This window comes from Panthera uncia, chromosome F1 (assembly GCF_023721935.1).
Source record: "Panthera uncia isolate 11264 chromosome F1, Puncia_PCG_1.0, whole genome shotgun sequence".
In the NCBI taxonomy this organism is placed as follows: domain Eukaryota; kingdom Metazoa; phylum Chordata; class Mammalia; order Carnivora; family Felidae; genus Panthera; species Panthera uncia.
The window spans coordinates 35,057,003-35,082,172 of NC_064813.1; the positions used below are offsets into that span (position 1 = coordinate 35,057,003).

Genomic DNA, 25,170 nt, shown 5'->3' on the forward strand with positions numbered 1-25,170 from the left:
AAAAAAAATCACCTCGTGCCCTCTTGATCGAATGTATATTTGTATAGCCACTGTGGTGTACATTGTGGAGGTTCCTCAAAAAATTAAAAATAAAAATACTATATGATCCCATAATTCCACTTCTGCATATTTACCCAAAGAAAATGAAAACACAAACTCAAAAAGATATATGTACCCCTATGTTTATTGCTGCATTATATACAATAGATAAGATATGGAAGCAACACAAGTGTCCATATAATGGAATATTACTCAGCCATGAAAAGGATGAAATCATGGGGCACCTGAGTGGCTCAGTGGGTTGAGTGTCCAACTTCAGCTCAGGTCATGGTCTCTTGATCCCCATGTCAGGCTCTGTGCTAAAAGCTCAGAGCCTGGAGTCTGCTTCAGATTCTGGGTCTTCCCCTCTCTCTGCCCCTCCCATGCTCATGCTCTGTGTCTCTCAATAATAAATAAATGTTTAAAAATTTTTTAAAAAAATAAAAGGATGAAATCATGCCATTTGCAACAATATGGATGGACCTACAGGGTATTAAGCTAAGTGAAATAAGTCAGAGAAAGACAAATACCATATGATTTACTTATATATGGAATCTAAAACATAAAGCAAATGCATAAACAAACAAAAAGCAGCAACAGAGCCATATATACAGAAAACAAATTGATGGCTGCCAGAAAGGAGTGGGGTATGGGGACTGGCAAAATGTGTGACCCTTCACACATTGTGGGAGATATAGTCTTCCGTTATGGAATTAATAAATCATGAAGATAAAAAGTACAGCAGAGGGAATGTAGTCAATGGTATTGTAATAGTGTTGTAAGGTGACTGATATTGGCTACATTGGTGGTGAGTGTAACATAACTCATAGACTTGTGGAATCACCATGTTGTATCCCTCAATGTAAAATTTTGTGCCAACTATACTTCAGTAAAAAGAAAAAAAACATATATATATATATATATATATACATATATAATAATCACTTAGGTTAAGCATGATTTCCTCCCTCTAAATAAAAATCATGACATAGCAAACATATTTACTGTATAATATTTGTGGGACACCTACCACTTGAGATATATCAAAGAACAAAACAAAGATCTCCACCCTCATGGACCTTACCTTCTAAATGGGAGAAACACAAATGAACTAGCAGTAATTAAAATAAATACATGGGTTTTATAATTTGTGGCCATCTTAAAACCACGTGTAATAAATTAGATGGGGAATAAGTAGTGGAGGGAGAGGAGGGGCTATCACAGGGATGGGGTAAGGGAAGTAATTTTTAAGTCAAATGGTTGTGATAAGCCTAAGTAAGAAGTAGTATCGGCACAGACTTGAAGAAGGTCAAGGAGTGAACCATGGCTTTTTCTGAGGGAAGGGCGTTCCAGGAAGAGGAAATAGCCCTGAGGTAAGAGCATACTTGTCTTGTGTGAGGAAGAGCAAGGAAACCAGAGTGGCTGGAGTAGAATGAGACAGGGAAGATCGGCGGGAGGTTGAAGAGGTTCATAATGACTGGAACAATAATTCACAGATGGAAGATTCTGCTCCTTACACCATTGTCCCCATTTGTAGTGAGAGTACTTGCAGTTTCTGAGGACAAATAAGATGTACAGAACTCTGCCTTCTTGCCCTGATGACAATAAATGGTCTTCATTTTGTATCTGCTTTGACTTATGAGCACCAAGTCTGTGTGTCTCGAGACAATTGTTCCAGACGGAATGACAGATTTCCCTAAACCTTGTTATTCCTTATGAGGTTGTTTCATTACTAGCTTTTCCATTGCTATTTCCATTTAGTCTCCATCCTCAGAGATGACTGTACTTCCATTCAATGCATTATCAATCACATCATCAAGGCCTTAATATCAAAAACTTTTATAAAAATAGGAAAGCAATAGAAAAGCTACAGGTAGGGGTGCCTGGGTGGCTCAGTCGGTTAAGTGTACAGCTTCGGCTCAGGTCATGTTCTTGCGGTTCGTGAGTTCGAGCCCCGCATCAGGCTCTGTGCTGACAGCTCGGAGCCTGGAGCCTGCTTTGGATTCTGTGTCTCCCCCTCCCCACCACCCCACTCGTGCTCTGTCTCTCTCTCTCTCAAAAATAAATAAAAAACACTTAAAACATTTACAAAATTATAAAAAAGAAAAGCCATAGGTAGACATATCTGAATTTGCATGAGAACAGTAGCTTAAGAATGATTTGGAACAGAGAAACCACAAAGGAGATGTGGAAAGAGCTTAAGATTTAAAATTTAAACTTATATATATGAAAACGGTATAAGAAAAGGAAAATAAAAATGGTTGCAATATACATTGTTATATCTTGCATCATTGTCAAGTGAATAATATAATTTATACTAATAAAACTTTTATTACAAGTATAAAAAAATCAAGGTCATTGGAAAAAAAAAAAAAACCTGTGGCCAGCCACTAGAAAATTGACAAATGCTTAATTGAGTAATACTTAAATAACCAAATCAAATAAATAAACTCAATTTATTAATACTTAAATAAACCAAATTAAAATAATTTTAATTGTTGGATTAACAATTTGTGAAGATTAAAATAATCAAGTTGACAAAGATTAAGAAAAGTGCTACTTTGATTCACTGATGGTAGGGTCATAAATCAGATTAACTTTCTCAAGGACAATTTGACAATTTACAGAAAAATAATTAAAATTCCAAATTTCTTTCATCCAAAGTTCTCCTTCAGAAAATCTGAAAAAAAAAAAAAAAGCTAAAACAAAATAAGACATGTGAAAGAAACATACTTAATTCTAAAAATCAAAAACTAAAGTGTTTTCTAAGCGTGCAAACATTTAGTACAAAAAAATGTACTGTTTGGAATATAAAAATGTTGAAACCACACTAAACTTCCATTAAAAGTGATTAATTTAATTATGGCATATCTGCATTATAGAATACTATGCATCAATTAAAATGTATATTGTACAAATATATCAAACCACATTCATAATACAGTTTGTGGGGAAAAAACAAGTTACATAGCCTCTCATGATAGCATATATTTTTTATAAATATGCGTTGCATGTGTGTGTGTGTGTGTGTGTGTGTGTGTGTATGAAAAGGCTTAGAAAACCATTATCTAAGTAATTAACAGCTTTTGTTTCCTCCTAAGTTACTGATATTTTCTGTTTTCTTCTAGTTGCTTCTATATACTTATTTTTTTAGTAAATAACAATGATTTACATTTATAGTTTGAAAGGCTAACATTTTTAATTAAATTACTATTTTATTTTAACTTATAGAAAGTTTATGATACCATTACCTATTTGTAGAAGTCACAATGTAAGAAGTTCATTGCAACTGTAGTGACCAATTACACTCCTTTAAATATAATTTTGACTAGCAATGTCAAAAATGAGGCAAATATATAGGCTTGAAGTGAAAGGTGAATATTATTTTCTGAAAGTTATCTCAATTTAGATAATTATTTAGATAGCTGCCTTAATTCTCCATTTGACACATTGTTAACTATATACCATGTCTTAATGCAAAATATATTTACAGTAATTACAAGCATGTCTTTATTTGCTCAGCAAAATAAAAGAAAGGTGATCATTCAAGTGAGGAATTGATAGCCAAGAAAGCTATTAACAATATGCTCTAGCAAGGAAGGAACTGGATTGATTATCCTCTCCAAATGACATTCTGGGGACAATATAGGAGAGATGCTGATGATCCTAGTAAGGGAAAATTTCAGTTCAGAGAAAGATGACATGAAATGTAACCAGTCACAAAAATGTGAATATATTTAATGCCACTGAAATGCACATTTACAAATGCCTAAGATGGTAAAGTTTTATTGTTCATATTTTACCACAGTTTTTAAAAAGTAACAGGTAAGAACTAGTGGAGTTTTAGACCCTGTGATATTAGATTTTCTGCTTACGGAAAAGCGAAGGGATATTGGGATCAGCACTGGGTGTTGTATGGAAGCCAGTTTGACAATAAGTCATATTTAAAAAAATAAAATAAAAACCTCCTAAAAAAAGAGAGAGAGAAAGAAACATTTGGGGGAAAGTTTATACAAAATTCATCTTTTCCATGCCATAAAACGTGTAAAAATCACATAAAAATAGACACATAATCATAAAAGAAATTCAATGTGTTCTGTTATAAACGGAATAAGTTCCAGGGATCTAATGTACATAATGGTGACTATAGTCAATAGTATTATTTTGATACTGGAATGTTGCCAGGAGAGTAGATCTTCATAATGACAAGAATGACAAAAAATGGTGATTATGTGAGGTGAAGGAAATGTTAACTAACCTTATTGTGGTAAACATTTCAAAATACATATGTGTATCAACTCACTGCATTGTACACCTTAAATTTACACAATGTTATATGTCAGTTGCATCTCTTTATTTAAAAAAAACCACAATGTGTTCTCTATCTTACCTAAGCAAACGGGTGGGGGTGACCATCTTCCTTGTTCACAACGAGATATTTTTGCCCCACTCAATAAGTAGTATTCATTGCATCTATATTCCACAGAGGATCCTGTTGTGTAGCTTGCTAGTAATCCATCAACAACAGCCCCATTTATCACAGCAGGTGGAGGCTTACAATTCTCATTATTTTCTAAGGAAAGTGGTTATTTTAAAATTAATATGAACTTATAACAACATAATGATATCATAAAGTTACCATACTCTAGTTCTTCAATATTTAGGACAATTGATTCAGGACAATTGATTTCTAAACTCTCCAGAAATGAGAAAAATGCTATTCAACTCAAATATTTTAAAAATTTACTATGTAAGAATAAACAGCAAATGTTTCACCTAAGAACACATATGCATATTTGTCACTTTTTTTTGCTTATGAATGAATCATAATAGAGATATTCTTAAAATGTATGGAAAGGTAAACAATAACCCAAATATTATCGTCAGGTTTTTTTATCGTTTATTTTTTTTATTCTCATTCCCTTCATCTCAGATCTCAGTCAATCCATGGATGAGATTTTCTTTTTCTCTCCCTTTAGTTTTTTTCTTATCTGCTGATTTCTTTAGCATCCTTCATAGCTTTTCTCTTATGCAATAAATATCTTAAATAAACATGTTTGTGGAGATCTTTCTAGGAGAGCCCGAGAAATGAGAAGGATGACAGGAAGGGTAGCACCTAGGAGTGGCAGTATAGCCTGCTTGTGCGTATCAGCAAAACAAAAGACCAGAGACATGTCTCAGAAGGATGTAGGGCTCAGACTGGCCAGATGCATAAGTAATATCAGAAGGACTGACTCAAAGTCAGTAGCAGAGTGCTCTAATATAACTTTGCAGGACATAAAGGGAGAGGAAGTAGATCATGATCATGGCCAGCCACCCAATCCAACATGCCCTTATTTACTTCTCTAATGAAGCACACTGTTACTTATGTAATTTCATATAAAGCTCAGAAATCATGGTATAAAATAGGTCAGATAACAGTGCTTAGCACTAATGGACATTCAAAAATCTTTTTTAGTTTCCCAATTCTTTATACTGGGTCAAATTCTATGGATGGCTGCACACACGTGAAAACAGTAGTAGAGTAGGTGCAGTAGTAGGCAGTAGTGTCTTGCTATAAGTGTGTGGGTTAAATAAGTAAGGAGAGTGAAAAATTGTACGGAATTGGCTTAGCTGTTGATGGTAAATATAGCATACATACCAACACACTCAGGAGGACGTGTCCAGTTTCCACGTTTACAAGTTATTTCTTTTGATCCACGGAGATGATACCCGCTTTTACATTCATACGCCACTGTATCCCCATTGTAGTAAATCGTAGAGTGTGGGTTTGCCCTGCCATTCTCAATGAAAGGTGGGTCCTCACAGGCTATCTTCTCCTTTTGTTCTGCAAAGAAACAAATGAAAGGAAAGAGACCGTTTAGCTACACATGCAAACCTCATTTTAGGGAAAGCTTATTCAAGGTGTTGCTAACCAATGCATTTTGGAGGTTCTGTCCATTTTCCATTTTCACAACGTATTTCTTCTGATCCCTGTATCTCAAAATTAATTTCACATTCTACATGAACTACTTCTCCATGACGATAAGTTGTTGAATGTGTTTGGATTTTGGAGTTTAGTGGCAGAGGTGGTGGAGGACATCGGTTTCTTCTTCCTTATAAAAAACATCACCATATTTAGTCATATAGTTACGAAAATAATAGGTAGATTTAATAAACACATTCATTGAGCCAAGTACCATAGGAAGTATTGAAGACAGACCCTAGGTCACCCCCTTGATCTCCACTTTTGATGTGTTTGTTGTTCACTTCCTTGTGTGATACCCCTCCCCACTGAGCAGGAACTGTGACTTCCTTCTGACCAATAGAATGTGGCAAAGACAAGGGGATGTATGTGATTATGTATGTATAATATGCAACATACTACTGTAAGGCCATTCTTGTCGAGAGACTCTCTCCCTGCTGATTTTGATAAAAAGCACACTCCCACATTGTGAGCTTCCAAATGGGGAGACAACAAGGCCAGGAGCAGAAGGCTGACTCCAGCAGGCAGCTGGGAAGAAATTGAGGCTCCCAGCTCAGCAGTATGCAAAGCACTCAATGCTGTCAACAACCACAATGAGTTTGAAAGCAGATTCTTCCCCAGTCAAGCCTCAGATGAGACCGAAGCCCCAGCTGACACTTTAATAGCGGTTTTGTTAGACAAAGATGCAGAGGATCCAGATAAGCTATTCCCAGACTCCTGACCTACAGAAATTATGAAATAATACAAATGTGTTGTTTTAAGCTGCTAAATTTGTAATAGCGGTGTTATACACCAATAGAAAACTATAAAAGCAAGTAAATTAAAACAGCATTCATTATCTCCTTCATTCCTAAAGTAACTTTATTAAGCAGGGACAATTATTTCTCTCATATAGATAAACTAAAGCTTCTGAAGTAAGTATATTAACTATTAACTGGTGGATCTGTTCTTGTACCATGTCTATATGAATTAAATAAAATCTTCTTAACTATTCTAAAATGCAGACTGTATTAATTTCCTATTGCTGTTGGGACAAATTATCACACTTAAGTGGCTTAAAATAGCACAAGTTTATTCTTTACAGTTTTGGAAGGCAAAGCCCAGAACCAGTTTCACTGGTCTAAAATCAAAACATCAGGAAAGCTTCATTCCTTCTAGAAACTTTAGGAGAGAATCAGCCTCTTTGCCTTTTTAAACTTCTGTAGGCTGAACGCATTCCTAGGCACACGACCTTTCCTCCTATTACTCCAACTTCTTGCTTCCACTGTCACATCTCTATTCCTCTTCTGTAGTCAAATTTCCCTCTGCCTCCCTCTTGGGATTACATTTAGGGCCCACATGGATAATCCCAGAAATTATTCCTACCTCAAGATCCTTAATTTTATCACATGTGCAAAGTCCCTTTTTATAAATGAGGTAACATTCACTGGCTCCAGAGATTAGGATATAATTTATTATTATTCAGCCAACTGCACTGCCTACCTTACATCTAATGACTATTTACTAGAGAAAATAACATGGCATGCTGGCATGCTGACTAATTTGGATGGGGGGAGGGGGTTGGGCATAATGTAGGTTTGCCATTTATTTCTCAAATAACATGCGGCAGGTAATTTGCTAACAATCTTCCTCTCTACTGTTAGACCAAGGTTCTTGAGCAGGACTGGAAAATTAAAAACAAAAACATTGAAGTTATCATTTGGTGCATTTAAAGAATTAGGATCCTTCTGGGCAGTCCCATCTCATACCTCTGGTCATCTCCCCCTTTCACTCTTTCTAGCTTCACCCCCTCTTCCAAGTTCCACTTTCCTGTCTTCCTCCTGCCTGTCAATAATGGCATTATTTTCTATATTACAGAGAAAATAGAGGCTATCAAGACCTTTACTTCTCCCCATCTCTCCCAATCCTGAAACTCCTACTTACCTTTCAGTTCCAATACTATCCAACACCTCCAAAAATGCTATCGCACCCCATACCTCAAAATCTTCAATGTTTGTTCAAATACTTTATACCTGACTTTATTATATTTGTCACATTGTATCAATGTGTTCATTCTCAAATGAACAATTTTCAAATCTGTTCCCTCTGCTAGGCTAGGATCTCTTTCATATCTCATTGTAGGTACATTTAAATGACTGTTGGATTGTTGCCTTCCGACAGGTGATCATACTATCTTCTTGGACATGTCCAGTGATAGAAATTTACCCCATGGATTACATTTTACAATAGCTCTTACTAGAGGATCATATTTTTCATTTTTACTCTGGTTAATATTCTGTTGATTTTTCTATTCTTTACCCCCAGTGTTCTGAAGACTGTATTTTCATATCAGGAAATATGTAGCCAGATAAGAAAGAAACCCTCACAAAGCTGCCAGCTTGGAATAATTGAATCTAGTAATTCTCAAAAAGAAAATTTATTCATTGTTATAAGATATTTAAATTTATAATAAGAGAGTTTAAAAGTTATAACCACTCTACAAACTAATGCAAAATTTAAGATTTCTTCAAATTTAAATGTATTAAATATTGGTGAAAATAGCGCTGATTTAAAAGACCATATTTATCTTAAAAGATAGCACTCAGGACAAGGATTAGGTATCATCAGAAACATATTTTTTCATAAAAATTAAAGCTGATTTGGGATGAGCACTGGGTGTTGTATGGAAACCAATTTGACAATAAATTTCATATATTAAAAAAAAATTGAAGCTGATTAAGACATGACATTTTATTTGTATGAGTGTGAAATTTTTAAAATTACCTTCACATACAGGAGATTCTGGATACCAACCAAAGTTATAGCACTGAATTAAATCAGATCCACTTAGATAATAATTTTCATGACAGAAAAACTGAACTACATCTCCTTCTTCATAAGTTTGCTTTATAGGATGAAAATAACCATTTTCTATTAATCTTAAAGAAGAGCACTTTAATTCTAAAAATGAAAGAACGACATAAAATACAAAAGAAAGTGTCATTTTTTCTGTTGGACAAAATTCATCTATTTATATATCATATCTGGAATGGAAATTAGTAAATTTGCCATATTTTGTAATACATATAAAAGCTTGTCAATTCCTATATTTATGAAATATCATTAGGCTTATGTTAATTTAATTATCTGAGCTAAAAGAAATTCTGCTATTTGAGAGCTTTATATTTATTTTTTAATTTTTTTTAATTATTTTTTTTTCCTGTGTGGAGACTTGACTTTCAACAGACCTCAGCGAGGGAGCTAGGTATGAAGCCCCTGAGAGCTCTAACTGATCAAAGCCTATGATCGACAAAATTAAAACCAGAAGCAAAAAAAAGTATGAAAAATGAAACATAATCAGGGTGACAATTTGTATACATTTCCATATAAGAGAAAGTTTTTAAATGAGACCAGATCATCTTTAAAATGAGAACGTACTGGTACATCTTGGTGTAAGAGACCATCCATATGTGCGACATTCTACCTCCTCTGCCTTCCTTCCTCCAGCTGTATAGTAGCCAGCAGTGCATCCGTATTGTACTCTGTCCTTCACCTGGAATGTTTTCTGCGTTGTGGAATAATTTCCATGATGTAATTCAGGGACCAAACATGTTTCTAAAAAAAAAAATCAACGTTATTTATTTTATGAATTTTATCATTAAAATAATAATATTAAAAAGAAATCTCAAAATGTATTTTCACAAAATCTTGAGCATATTTAGTGGAATCATCTTTGACAAAATTGAAAAACAGCCAGTTTGCCTTTGTCTCTCTATTCCCTTTTTTTTTTAAATACACCTTGTGTGTTAATGCACCAGTCTTATACTCTTTTTTCTAAAAAAAAAAAAAATTATTTTGAGAGAGAGAGACAGATCTGCACAAGCACAGGAGGGGCAGAGAGACAGAGACAGAGAGAGAGACACAGAGAGAATCCTAAGCACATTCTGTGCCATAAGCACAGAGCCTGATGCGGGGCTCAGTCTCACCAACCATGAGATCATGACCTGAGCCAAAACCAAGAGCTGGTTGCTTAACCAACTGAGCCACCCAGGCACCCCCTCTATTCTTAAAATTCTACTCTAGTGTAGTTGAAAAAAGGCCACAATTCAACTAAAGGCTTGTTCAGTAACAATTTTTTGATTATGTGCCATCTGAGGATTTGTACAGTTTAAGCAACTGACAACACGTTAACAAAGTATGTCTATTCAAGTTACTGGATTATTTTAAGTGTATCCGATATGCATCTGCCAATACAAATCATGGGCATTATCTTGAATTCTTCTTTAATAAGGGAAATAGGAATTTACATATGTTGCAAGGAACAGGTTTAAGGTTTTTTTATTTTATTCCATTTCATTCTTTTCTTTATTAGTATAAAGTAGGAACTGCTTCCACCTTTTGGCTGTTGTGAAAAACTGCTGCTGGGAACCAACATTGGTGTAGACTGAGTTCCTGCTTTCAATTCCTTTGCGTATATACCTAGAAGTGGAATTACTGGATCATATGATAATTCTATGTTTAACTTTTAGAGGAATTGTCACCAATCTACGTGTCCATCAGTGGATAAATGGACAAACAAAATGCTATATGTATATATATATATATATATATAATATTAGAATGTTATATATATATATATATACATATATATATATATAAGAATATTATTCCATCATAAAAAGAAATTAACTCTGATACATGCTAAATCATAAATGAACCTTGAATACATTGTGCTAAGTGAAATAAGCCAGACACAAAAGAACAGTATTGCATGGCTCCTCTTATACAAAGTTTCTAAAATAAGGAAATAGAGACAGAAAATAGAAGTTACCAGGTACTGGGGTATGGTGGGGGGGTGTAGGGGATTATTAAAGGTAGAGAGTTTCTCTTCGGTTTGATGAAAAAGTTTTGGAAACAGCGGTGATGGTGATGACAACATTGTGAATGTACGTAATGCTACTGAATTGTACACTTGAAAACAGTTGAAATTGTAAAGTTCATGTGATGCGTATTTTTCCACAACTAAAAAACAAGATGAGGGCTGCCAACGGTTTGAGGGAAGAAAAAATGGATGAATAGGTGGAAAACAGGGGGCTCTTAGGCACTGAAACTATTCTGCATGACACCTTACTGGTAGATATGTATCCTTAGACACTGGACAAAACCCATAGCATGTGTAACACAAAGAATGAACCCTAATGTAAAGTATGAATTTGGTTATACATTGGCTCATCGATTGCAACAGATATGCCTCACTCAATGCAAGATGTTAATAATAGGGGAAACTGTATGTGGCCAAGGGCAGGAAAGGGTATATGGGAACTCTCTGTACTAGCTGATCAATATTTCTGCAAATCTAAAACCGCTCTAAAAATAAAAGTCTATTAATATCAAAACAAATAAGTAGGAGCTACTGGAGTAGGTGTGTTTTAGGAGTTGAGAACCCCTGGGTTAGGGAAACACCTAGCACTTAAGAAAAACAATATAATACCAACTTCTTGCATTTGCAGACATGATGAAAAATAAATTCTATTAAATAAAAATGCCTATCAATATAAGAAAGTACTAGCCTCACTGTCCCTTTTCTTCGGTTTTAGGAAATGGTTCTTAAACACATACCATGTTCCTTCCTGCAGGTAGGTTGAGAAGACCATCCATCAGCAAGACATTGAACCACTTCTTCATCCTTCCCTCCAGTAGTTTTATATCCTGAATTACAACTATAACTCATGTTCTCTTGAATTTTGTACCATAATTTTACATCAGAGACGTAACCATTTGTCAGCTCGGGCTTAGTGCATTTTTCTATGGGAAAAAAAATTCTTTGTTTAACTTGGTGAACTTAAGTTTGTCTTTTACTTAGCTGTAAAAATAAGGCAAAAGTTTAATATTATTCTTGGAATTTATTTATTATTATTATTATTTTAATGTTTATGTATTTTTTAGAGGGAGACAGACAGAAAGAGTGTGAGCAGGGGAGGGGCAGAGAGAGAGGGAGACACAGAATCCAAAGCAGGCTCCAGGCTCTGAGCTGTCAGCACAGAGCCCGACACAAGGCTCAAACTCATGAAGAGTGAGATCATGACCTCAGCTGAAGTCAGATGCTTAACCAACTGAGCCACTCAGGTGCCCCTATTATTCTTGGAATTTAAAGAATGAAGAACAAATTTCACTCCCAAATTCCTTAATTTTGGAAATATCCTGCATGTTCTGTAACAAACTTCAAAAATCGATTCAACTTCATACTGACATTCTTTGTATTTATTAACTTCAGTTTTTATAGTGACACCTACACCTATCACATGTACTTTTAGAAAATTTAACAGCGCTCTTCCACTAACTAATTGTCATTAATGGCAAGTAGAAGCAATTTCATTTGAATTTACTTCCTAATATTTTTAAGTCCACTGTGTTTGACAATTTTTAACACTGTGTAACACAAGCACATACCGACTTTCTAAATGAAAGAGATTCATCTAAAACCTCTACTCTGCAAAACAGAGCTTAGAGAATTCTTTGTTTGAGAGAGGTCACCTGATCTGATGGAAGCTAATTAATAGTTTGACTATAGGGTAGCCTGGCATTAAATAATGAGACAGATCCATCAGATTTATTTTTCCTAAATTTGAACTCAAAATTCAGAAAACACATTTTTTAATGGACATTATGGGAGAAGAAGTTGGTACACAAAGGAGAGATGAGTCTTTCAAAGGATAAAACACTACAGTAACAATCTTACTCTTCTTCCTATGGCCAGTGACAAGCATTTTTTTCTGGCTTCCTATGCACATTATCTGTGTAAGTGCCTCACTCCTTAAAGTAACTTATTTGTATCTCTGTTTCTGGCAGTATGATAACACCTATTTCAATAAATGTTTTTATTCTCTTCACAGGGTATTACTGAAAATAAAGACAATAGCATTTTAATAAGAAACATTATTTATAGAATTTCAGAATATGCCTTCATTTTGTAACAGAGACCCTGGACCAGTAATTTTGTTCTTAATCTACCAAAACTTTTCACCACCAGCCAGGTTTTATTGGACCCTTACAGACTACTCTCTTCGCATATTATACATATTTTGTGGACACAGGCCACCAACTCACTGAAGCATCGTGGTTCTGGAGACCAGCCCTCTTGGGTACATGTGATTCGCTCCTCTTGTTTTCCAGTTGCAGTTGAATAACCAGCCAAGCAGGAAAATGACAATTTTTCATTTATTCTCATTGGAAAGTAATAGCTTTTAAAAGGATAGTAATATTGGGCAATCCTTCCATTTTCCACACTAGGAAAGCCACAGGGTTTCTCTGAAATGAGTAAATATCAAGATGAAAACTGAAAAACATACCTAAAACCATGAAACCAAATGGCAATACTTTTTTTTTGGGGGGGGTGTGGGGGGAGGAGGAGGAGGGGAGGGACAGAGGGAGAGAATCCTAGGCAGGCTCCACGTTCAGGTGCGGGGCTCCATCCCACAACCATGAGATCATGACCTGAGCCGAAATCAAGAGTCAGACGCTTGACTGACGGAGCCACCCAGGCACCCCAACATTTCTAAATTCGAAATGTTTACAGCCACTTTAACTAGTACTTCTTTTTATTAACTAAAATTTTAAGGCACTTCTGTGACAATTTTTTCAATCAGAATTAATCTGCTTGTAATCCCAATACCCAACAGTAAGAAGAAAATTGGTCAGGCCACTTCCTCAGGGAAGCTTTCCCTAGCTTTGTAAAACAACACTCACTAACAGAAATATAATGCAAACCACATATGTAATTTCAAAATCTCTAGTAGTCACGTTAACAAATGGAACAATTGAAGTTAATTTTAATAATAGGTATTATTTGACCCCTTCAAATATTAAAATTATTTTTCATTATTTTTTTCCTACTAAGTCTGAACTTCAGTGCATATTTACACTTACAGCACATCCCAGTGTGGACTCACCACATTTCAATAGCTGTATGTGGCTAGTAGTCACTATCCTGGACAGCAGAGTTCTAGAATAGGTGAAGTTCTGCTTAGGATTTGCAAACGTACAGAATTTTTAAATGAATGGCTTTTTTTTTAAATTTAGAATGAAAAAGACAACCCATTAAAAATAAACAAAAGACTTGAGCAAGAGATTTACAAAACAGGATATGTAAATGGTCACAGACCTAGTAAAAAGTACTCAACTATCTCTGGCGATATTAAAGCAAAATATGCACATACCATATTTAAAAAGCATTCATCCCTTATGAACATTGATGCAAACATTCTCAACAAAATAGCAGCAAAGAGAATTCAGCAGCGTATTAAAAGGACCAATGAGCATGTGGGCTTTATTCCTGGAATGCAAGGATCATTCAACATACAAAAATCCATCAATGTAATACACCACATCAACAACATGAAAGAAGAAAGAAAAAAAAGTATTTATCTGTGCACCCAAAGACATTTTAGAGAATGTTTGTAGCAGCATTATTGGTGTAGTCCCAAACTGGAAACAATCCAAATGCCCATTCATGGTAGAAAAGTTAAACATATTTTAGACTATGCATTCCATGAAATGGTATACAGCAATACAAGTGGTGAATTCTGAATGGTGACTCTCACAAACATATTATTGAGTGACAGATGCCTGTCACACATAAGTAAAGATTATATGTACTTACATAATATTTTTATCGAGGTATAATTGATATACAACATATTAGTTTTTGGCATACAGTATAATGATTACACATATATATTTGTATATATTGCAAAATGATCTCACAATAAATATAGTTAACATCCATCACCACACAGGTACAAATTCTTTTCCTTGTGATGAGCACTTTTAAGATCTACTCTCTTAGCAACTTTAAAATATAAAATATAATATTATTAACACACATGTGAATATATATATGCCAGAGAAATTACAACAAAGAAATAGGGTGATTATATGGACAGCATTTATTTCAGAGTTATTTGTGGTTAGAAGCAAATTAGAGGTAACTATGTGTCCATCACTAGGAAGATGGATAAGTAAAATTTATGAAACACTATGTAGCAGTAGCAACAAAATAGATTGAGCAACATGGAAATGTTTAAATGATAGCAAGTAAAACAAACCAGTAAGGAGAGAAAATCTATGGCAAGCTTTTATGTGAATGTCAAGCACATACACAAAAGCAGACATAGTTCAGAAAGATGGTTACATATTTAAGAATATATCAAACACATTATAGTGGCTCTCAGTTTGATGCTAGGGGAAATGGAGTTTGGGATCCGGGATAAAGGGAAGAAATATATAAATAGAGCAAAAGTGGCACCTTTCATAGGCCAATGATGATTGCATGCTATGAAATCAGTTATTGCCTGTTAGGTTTCCAGTGGGGGTGACCATGAGACTGTGGTCCCTGTCTTCAGGCAGGTTATTTTTCTGTTTGCTTGGGAGAAAGAAGATTATGACCATGTAAAAATTAGGAAATTATCTAGAAAATGCAATGTCTTCATGATAAAGATAATAGAGAACTGTATCAGCTGGTTTTTCTCTCTTTAGACAGAAAAATGAAACCAAAGGAAACTATTCCTAAAAAATAATTTTATTATAGAATTAAATGTATCGAATAAGATGAATTCTATTTATTTCACTTTTACTGTTTTAATAGCAGACTTTTTTGGGGTACACAATTTGTAGTAAACTCTTCACCTAAAAGGCAATTATAATCTGTAAGATATTTTATTTCAACAAATTCCCTAAGGTGTTTATTTTAGAAAAGCCTTATTGCTGTGGTTTCCCATTTTGTATATTCACTCTGCTGACACCTAATGACCCGTCTGGTTTCTTATCCCTAAAGCTTAATTATTTCTAAATAATCCACACTTGTACACTGCCTACCTCACATTCGCTAACTCACACACTGGAAAGTCTGGAGATGAAGATTTCTGAGTCAGGGAGTCAACAGATATTGGTTTGTCTGGACACTCTTGATTTGCAACGGTTGTCCCACATAATTATTAATAGAGCTCCCTCTCACTCTCAAAAGTATCCTTGTCTGTGTAATCAATTACATGGTCCTCCTGATCACAACTTAAAGATTTAAGCCAATAAATAAATTAGGGTAAAAATCAAAGGGTGAAGAGTCAAAAATCTTGATGATTTATGGCTTTTTTTTCTTTTCAAATTTCCCACATTAACATCTCACTTTATGAACAGAGAATTAAATTTGTACAAGCTTTGCAGTGTTATGAATCAATTCAATTATGAAGTTAGAATTAAGATTAACATACGACTTCTAAATGGTGGTACTGTTAGCCTGAAAACCCTTTGAGGTATTTAGATCCTAATCTCCTATGCCCTAAAACCTAGAGATACAAAGCAGGATTTTGTTCTGTCTTGTTTTTTTTTTTCTAAATACTACAAAATACTAAATACTACAAAAATACTTACTAGTTATGCCCAAAGGAAAAATAAATCTGCCTAACTATAACAAATTCTATTTATAAGAACTGTGCTTTTATAAAGTTGATACACAAAAATGAAAGACTATATTAAAAGTTCAAGTTAAATGGATGTTAGAATTTCCCTTTATGGTTTTTAGGGAATAAAGAGTATTAAAAATTCAATTTACCTTCTGCATAGAGTTCTCCTGAGATGGTTAATACGATGATAAAAGCCAAGTCTTTCGACCTCATCTTCAGTGGTGTGCCCCAGAAAGATTGTAACAATTGTAAAGCACTAGGGACTCCTCATTAAGTACACAATACTTTGCCTGAAGAAAAAGTTAATTATTTACAACATCTGTCTAAGTCTCTTTGTAACAAGACACATCTTTCATTTAAACCATTTTTGGAATAATGTTAAAATAACACAACTATGTTAATTGACAGAATTTTTGGTGCCAGAGTCCAATAAGGGCATGATCACCTATAAGGGCAACAAGAGCGGCAGCATAAATAATTAACTCAGACTGCATAAAAAACAAGGTAAATTTTCAACTTCAATTCTCTATTGTAAGTCCATGGAGTAAAGTTCACCTGTGGCCATTGATTTCTCTACCACCATTGATCAAAAGGAGAGATGAACTTAGAAACATGAGATAATGATACCTGATGTAAAAATACAGTGCTGTCTAGGTTGCACTGCTGGAAGAGAAAAATGACCTTAATTGTGTCAAGCAATGATATCATAATATTATAGTAAGATCTAATGTTTAGAGTGTTTGTATTCTGTGGCAGGTGATGGAATTAACACTGTGCTATATTATCATTCATTGATAAAAAATGTTTGGTGTGACCACTATGTACGGGTCATGTTCTAATCTTGGGTATATAGCAGTGAAAAAAAAAGATTAAAATTATAGTCTTCATGGAGTTTACATTTTCATGGGTTTTAATCTAAATAACAAAGTAAGATGGGGAGATAAGAGCTGTTATTATTTTAATTTATGTAACTTTTTATTAAAATATATTAAGGGAAAAGGCACACAAATAATCAGAGCACAGAACATGAATTCTCACCAACTGAACCCATTTCAAAATAAGAAATAGAATATACCAGCACCTCAGAAGTCACTAAATATGCCCACCCTGATATGAAACACTACTTTTTTTTAAGAAATCACATTGTTTGTTTATTTAACATAATTTATTGTCAAATTGGCTAACATACAGTGCATAAAGCGTGCTCTTGGTTTTGGGGGTAGATACCCGTGGTTCTTCGCTTATATACAACACCCAGTGCTCCCAACAAGTGCCCTCCTCAATGCCCATCACCCATTTTCCCCTCTCCGCCACCCCCCTATCAACCCTCAGATTGTTCTCTGTACTTAACAGTCTCTTATGGTTTGCCCTCCTCCCTCTCTTTTTGTAACTATTTGAAACATTATTTTGACTTTTACCAGTGTAGATCAGTTTTGCCTGGTTTTACACTACATAAATGGAATCATGGAGTGGTTTTTTTTTTTTTTTAATGTCTAGCTACTTTTGTTTAATATTTTGCTTATGAGATTCATCTTGTGCTGTAGATAGTTCCTTCTCTGTATAGTATTCTATTCTGTTAATATGCCACAAATTATCTATCCATTCTACCATTCATGGGCATTTTGAGTGACTTTTAGTTTAGGGATATACCTCTGCTTATTTTCAAAGTTTTTTCTTTTTTTTTAATTTGAAAATTTTCAAACATTCTCACCTGGGTCTACCATTAACATTATATTACACTTCCAAAATCACATATTTATTCACCTATTCATCCATTTTTTAATTCATTTCAAAGCAAATTGCAGATATCCGTGCACGCCCCTCTACTTAAGCAAATATATCATTAACTGAAGCTCAGTATTTTTTACAGATTATTCTTTTCATATGAAATTTATAAAGAAATGTGCAACTGTTAAAAGTAACCTCTGTGGGTCTTGAACAGTGCATTCACCTGTATACCTCAGACCACTGTCAATCACCATCACCCAGAAAATTCCCTCAGACTCCTTTCCAGGTAGTCCTCACCTTCACTCCTGTTATAGGTAACCACTGTTCTCATCTTTCCACCAATCGTATTACTTGTCTGTTCTAGAACCTCATATCCATGGAAAACACAAGGACTCTTTTTCTGTAAGGCTTCTTTCATTGAGCATAATGTTTGGCATTTATCCATGTGGTTGTGGGTACCAGCATTTCAGCCTTTTTTATGGCTTAATTTAATAAAAGAATACTTTCATAGAAAGTATTGAAGTTGGTTTGTCAAAGACCACAAAGCTAGTGATAGATCCAGGCTTCGAAGTTCTTTTTAAAAAAGTAAAATATATGTTATCAAAATTAAGTATCTAAATTTCTAATCAATTAAAAGTTGCCAGCATCCGCCTGGGTGGCGCAGTCGGTTAAGCGTCCGACTTCAGCCAGGTCACGATCTCGCGGTCCGTGAGTTCGAGCCCCGCGTCAGGCTCTGGGCTGATGGCTCAGAGCCTGGAGCCTGTTTCCGATTCTGTGTCTCCCTCTCTCTCTGCCCCTCCCCCGTTCATGCTCTGTCTCTCTCTGTCCCAAAAATAAATAAAAAATGTTAAAAAAAAAAAAAAAGTTGCCAGCATCTACTAATTTCAGTAAATGTAGTAAGTGTATTACATCTAAAAATTAAACTAAATGAGGGAGTATATTTAGTGGTTCAAAAATTAAAAGTCTGGAAGAATCTCTTTTATTCCAAGTAAGAACAAAGCTAAACAACATAATTTTAAAGGTCTTATGTTCTGAAATAATATATTTACATGGTGCTAACTTCAAAGGGTACAAAGTGAAAACTCTCCATCCCACACTTGTTCCTCAGTCACCCACTTCTCCTCTGTAGAAGGTAAATAATGCCCTCAATACCTTTTGCATTTTTCTGGAGTTATCTCTGGTGTAAACAAGCAAATATATACCTTCTAGCTCATTACTTTTTCACTTAGTATATATTGGAGATCACTCCATAGCAATGCCCAAGTGACTTCCTTATTTGTTTTTAGATCAGTTTTCTAGTATATGGATGTATAAATTAAATTATTATTGGATAATGAAGTTGCCTACCATGTTTCATCATTGCTAGAATTTCTGCAATGTTTAGTACTGCACGTGTCACATGTCCCCAGCTTGGCTCATTTTTCTATTGAAGTGTTGGTCTTTTTGCTGTGAACTTGTATGCACTTTTTATATATTTGAAAAAATGGATTTAGTCTGTGATTTTGAGTTATACATTTTTCTCCTTGATGTACTATTTATCTTTTAAATTGTCACAGTGGATTTTGCAAATTAATCATTTCCTTGAAGATTACAGGGTTTGTGTTATTGTTAGAATTACTACAACTTTTTTTTTTATTATTGCTATAGTATCTTACAATACTCCTTTGGCTAACTTTTTTTTAATGTTTATGTATTCATTTTGAGAGTGAGAGAGAGAGAATGGGGGAGGGGTAGAGAGAGAGAGAGGGAGAGAGAGAATCCCAGGCAGGCTCTGTGCTTTCAGAGCAGAGCCTGATGCGAGGCTTGATCTCATGAACTGTGAGAACATGACCTGAGCCAAAATCAAGAATCAGAAGCTTAACCTACTCAGCAACCCAAGTGCCCTCCCTTGTTTAATTTTTAATCAATGAATATAAAATAAATCTTCATGAACATGTCAACCTTATTTTTTCCCAGATAGTTGCCATGCTATCCCATTATTTATCAAATAATTCATGTATTTTGCCTCTGATCTGCATTTCCACCTTTCTCATATGCTAAATAATCTTATATGTTTCGGCATTTAAACTAGCCATGTTTTTTAGTCCTATCCCATTAGCTACCCTAGCTATAAAATATATGTGAATGTTTAATAATTAATGTAGGCCTCACACTTAAGTTTCCCTTTTCAGAAATTTCCTGTCTAGTTTTGCTTGCTTATTTACTGTTGATGTACTACAGGTTTGGAGTGAAGACTTTGGAGTCACTCAGCTCTGATTTATAATCTCAATATCCAGATTGTGGCTTTGGAAAATGAGAACTCATTTACCCCTGCATTTCTACATTTCTAAAATAATGGTAAAAATAGTAGCTTTCCCAAGCATGTTGTGGAAATTCTGCTGAGAATAATTTAGTACTCCACAGTTTGCTGATCCTAAAAAAGTTGCATTAAACATTGTCTTAGAAACAAAATCTTGGGATGCCTGGGTGGCTCAGTCAGTTAAGCGACCAACGTTGGCTCAGGTCATGATCTCAAGGTCTGTGGATTCAAGCCCCACGTCAGGCTCTGGGCTGACAGCTTCGAGCCTGGAGCTTGCTTTGGATTCTCTGTCTCCCTCTCTCCCTGTCCCTCACACTCTGTCTCTCTCTTTCTTAAAAATAAACATTAAAAAAAATTAAAAAGAAAAAAAACAAAATCCTAAGTCAAATTTCATAAATACAGTCCAATGAAGTATATCCCAATTCTGGGGGAGAAAAAAGGGTAATAATGCCTTTAGTGGAAATATCAAAAGATAATAAAAGATGAAATCATAAATATGTCATTCTAATTCTCTTTCCTTCTTTCTTCCTTCATTATCTCTAAACCTTATCTGTCAATAAAAATCTAAAATCTACTTCCTATAGGTTTTGAATATAACAACAGTTCCTTTTTAATTATATAACTGAGTATATTCTATGGGCTATATACTTGCTTGACAAAATATCATTTCCACTCAACATTTTTTCCAAGTTGGCACTTTAGGGATAAACAATGAAATGTTTGGCTCACTTCTCTTATTTGTATCTCCTGTAAAGTTTGTTTAATGCATGCCAAAGTACACTTCCAAAACTTTAGGACACTATGGCTCTTGTACCGACCTAGATTTTACCCAGTAGATACATGTTCAGAAAAAAATAGATGTGAACAGTGAATATCATAAAGCAGAAGCCACATTTATGTTGATTCTGCCATTTTGCCTGGTTTGAACAATCCTGGAAGCACAAGCTTTACTAAACTGCTGCAGAAGAATCAGAAACTCTTGTTTCTAACTTCATAATGTCAAGGGACAGGTTATGGAATATTTACTGTTGACAGCAATGACAGTAAATGTGGTATGGTCCTGACCTCAGCATTGTGCTGGTGTCTTCCTGATTCAACTTCAAGATCATGACCAAAACAGCACATGCCCAGGCCAGTTTTGTTGTGTGCTACTAGGAATAGTAGGAGCATATAGACATCATCAAAAAGTCTATCATACTTCTAATTGGAGTTTCAGCATAAGACTGATGGAAATTTAAGTAAAGGGGAATGGACTTGACAGATATATTTAGAACTCGCATCCCAAAGCAACAGAATATACTTTCTTCTCGAGTGCACATGGAACATTCTCCAAGATAGATCATATACTGGGTCACAAAACAGCCCTTCATAAGTTTACAAGAATTGAAATTATACCATGCATACTTTCAGACCACAATGCTATGAAGCTTGAAATCAACCACAGGAAAAAGTCTGGAAAACCTCCAAAAGCATGGAGGTTAAAGAACACCCTACTAACAAATGAGTGCGTCAACCAGGCAATTAGAGAAGAAATTAAAAAATAAATGGAAACAAACGAAAATGAAAATACAACAATCCAAACGCTTTGAGATGCAGCGAAGGCAGTCCTGAGAGGAAAATACATTGCAATCCAGGCCTATCTCAAGAAACAAGAAAAATCCCAAATACAAAATCTAACAGCACACCGAAAGGAAATAGAAGCAGAACAGCAAAGGCAGCCTAAACCCAGCAGAAGAAGAGAAATAATAAAGATCAGAGCAGAAATAAACAATATAGAATCTAAAAAAACTGTAGAGCAGATCAACGAAACCAAGAGTTGGTTTTTTGAAAAAATAAACAAAATTGACAAACCTCTAGCCAGGCTTCTCAAAAAGAAAAGGGAGATGACCCAAATAGATAAAATCATGAATGAAAATGGAATTATTACAACCAATCCCTCAGAGATACAAACAATTATCAGGGAATACTATGAAAATTTATATGCCAACAAACTGGACAACCTGGAAGAAATGGACAAATTCCTAAACACCCACACTCTTCCAAAACTCAATCAGGAGGAAATAGAAAGCTTGAACAGACCCATAACCAGAGAAGAAACTGAATCAGTTATCAAAAATCTCCCAACAAATAAGAGTCCAGGACCAGATGGCTTCCCAGGGGAGTTCTACCAGATGTTTAAAGCAGAGATAATACCTATCCTTCTCAAGCTATTCCAAGAAATAGAAAGGGAAGGAAAACTTCCAGACTCATTCTATGAAGCCAGTATTACTTTGATTCCTAAACCAGACAGAGACACAGTAAAAAAAGAGAACTACAGGCCAATATCCCTGATGAATATGGATGCAAAAATTCTCAATAAGATACTAGCAAATCGAATTCAACAGCATATAAAAAGAATTATTCACCATGATCAAGTGGGATTCATTCCTGGGATGCAGGGCTGGTTCAACATTCGCAAATCAATCAACGTGATACATCACATTAACACAAAAAAAGAGAAGAACCATATGATCCTGTCAATCGATGCAGAAAAGGCCTTTGACAAAATCCAGCACCCTTTCTTAATAAAAACCCTTGAGAAAGTCGGGATAGAACGAACATACTTAAAGATCATAAAAGCCATTTATGAAAAGCCCACAGCTAACATCATCCTCAATGGGGAAAAACTGAGAGCTTTTTCCCTGAGATCAGGAATACGACAGGGATGCCCACTCTCACTGCTGTTGTTTAACATATTGCTGGAAGTTCTAGCATCAGCAATCAGACAACAAAAGGAAATCAAAGGCATCAAAATTGGCAAAGATGAAGTCAAGCTTTCGCTTTTTGCAGATGATATGATATTATACATGGAAAATCCGATAGACTCCACCAAAAGTCTGCTAGAACTGATACATGAATTTGGCAAAGTTGCAGGATACAAAATCAATGTACAGAAATCAGTTGCATTCTTATACACTAACAATGAAGCAACAGAAAGACAAATAAAGAAACTGATCCCATTCACAATTGCACCAAGAAGCATAAAATACCTAGGAATAAATCTAACCAAAGATGTAAAAGATCTGTATGCTGAAAACTATAGAAAGCTTATGAAGGAAATTGAAGAAGATATAAAGAAATGGAAAGACATTCCCTGCTCATGGATTGGAAGAATAAATATTGTCAAAATGTCAATACTACCCAAAGCTATCTACACATTCAATGCAATCCCAATCAAAATTGCACCAGCATTCTTCTCGAAACTAGAACAAACAATCCTAAAATTCATATGGAACCACAAAAGGCCCCAAATAGCCAAAGCAATTTTGAAGAAGAAGACCAAAGCAGGAGGAACCACAATCCCAGACTTTAGCCTCTACTACAAAGCTGTCATCATCAAGACAGCATGGTATTGGCACAAAAACAGACACATAGACCAATGGAATAGAATAGAAACACCAGAACTAGACCCACAAACGTATGGCCAACTCATCTTTGACAAAGCAGGAAAGAACATCCAATGGAAAAAAGACAGTCTCTTTAACAAATGGTGCTGGGAGAAGTGGACAGCAACATGCAGAAGGTTGAAACTAGACCACTTTCTCACACCATTCACAAAAATAAACTCAAAATGGATAAAGGACCTGAATGTGAGACAGGAAACCATCAAAACCTTAGAGGATAAAGCAGGAAAAGACCTCTCTGACCTCAGCCGTAGCAATCTCTTACTCGACACATCCCCAAAGGCAAGGGAATTAAAAGCAAAAATGAACTACTGGGGACCTTATGAAGATAAAAAGCTTCTGCACAGCAAAGGAAACAACCAACAAAACTAAAAGGCAACCAACGGAATGGGAAAAGATATTTGCAAATGACATATCGGACAAAGGGCTAGTATCCAAAATCTATAAAGAGCTCACCAAACTACACACCCGAAAAACAAATAACCCAGTGAAGAAATGGGCAGAAAACATGAATAGACACTTCTCTAAAGAAGACATCCGGATGGCCAACAGGCACATGAAAAGATGTTCAACGTCGCTCCTTATCAGGGAAATACAAATCAAAACCACACTCAGATATCACCTCACGCCAGTCAGAGTGGCCAAAATGAACAAATCAGGAGACTATAGATGCTGGAGAGGATGTGGAGAAACGGGAACCCTCTTGCACTGTTGGTGGGAATGCAAACTGGTACAGCCGCTCTGGAAAGCAGTGTGGAGGTTCCTCAGAAAATTAAAAATAGACCTACCCTATGACCCAGCAATAGCACTGCTAGGAATTTATCCAAGGGATACAGGAGTACTGATGCACAGGGGCACTTGTACCCCAATGTTTATAGCAGCACTCTCAACAATAGCCAAATTATGGAAAGAGCCTAAATGTCCATCAACTGATGAATGGATAAAGAAATTGTGGTTTATATACACAATGGAATACTACGTGGCAATGAGAAAGAATGAAATATGGCCTTTTGTAGCAACGTGGATGGAACTGGAGAGTGTGATGCTAAGTGAAATAAGCCATACAGAGAAAGACAGATACCATATGGTTTCACTCTTATGTGGATCCTGAGAAACGTAACAGAAACCCATGGGGGAGGGGAAGGAAAAAAAAAAAAGAGGTTAGAGTGGGAGAGAGCCAAAGCATAAGAGACTCTTAAAAACTGAGAACAAACTGAGGGTTGATGGGGGGTGGGAGGGAGAGGAGGGTGGGTGATGGGT

At 35.3% G+C, this 25,170-nt stretch overlaps 1 protein-coding gene across 2 annotated transcripts in view; it reads right to left on the reverse strand.

The window, feature by feature from the left end:
- Positions 1 to 16,838, reverse strand: part of F13B (coagulation factor XIII B chain) — a 31,201-nt gene extending 14,363 nt beyond the window's left edge. The window contains exons 1-8 of one of the 2 annotated variants that reach the window (XM_049634287.1): positions 16,590 to 16,837; positions 13,091 to 13,291; positions 11,603 to 11,788; positions 9,422 to 9,598; positions 8,768 to 8,944; positions 5,955 to 6,134; positions 5,681 to 5,866; positions 4,430 to 4,612 (exon numbers count right to left, since the gene is read on the reverse strand). In XM_049634287.1, coding sequence (XP_049490244.1) covers positions 4,430 to 4,612; positions 5,681 to 5,866; positions 5,955 to 6,134; positions 8,768 to 8,944; positions 9,422 to 9,598; positions 11,603 to 11,788; positions 13,091 to 13,291; positions 16,590 to 16,653 — 1,354 coding nt within the window. In that variant the 5' untranslated portion in view covers positions 16,654 to 16,837. Of the gene's footprint in view, positions 1 to 4,429; positions 4,613 to 5,680; positions 5,867 to 5,954; positions 6,135 to 8,767; positions 8,945 to 9,421; positions 9,599 to 11,602; positions 11,789 to 13,090; positions 13,292 to 16,589 lie in introns of both variants that reach the window. The other variant, XM_049634288.1, reaches the window with a different exon arrangement.
- Between the last annotated feature and the right edge of the window lie 8,332 nt (positions 16,839 to 25,170).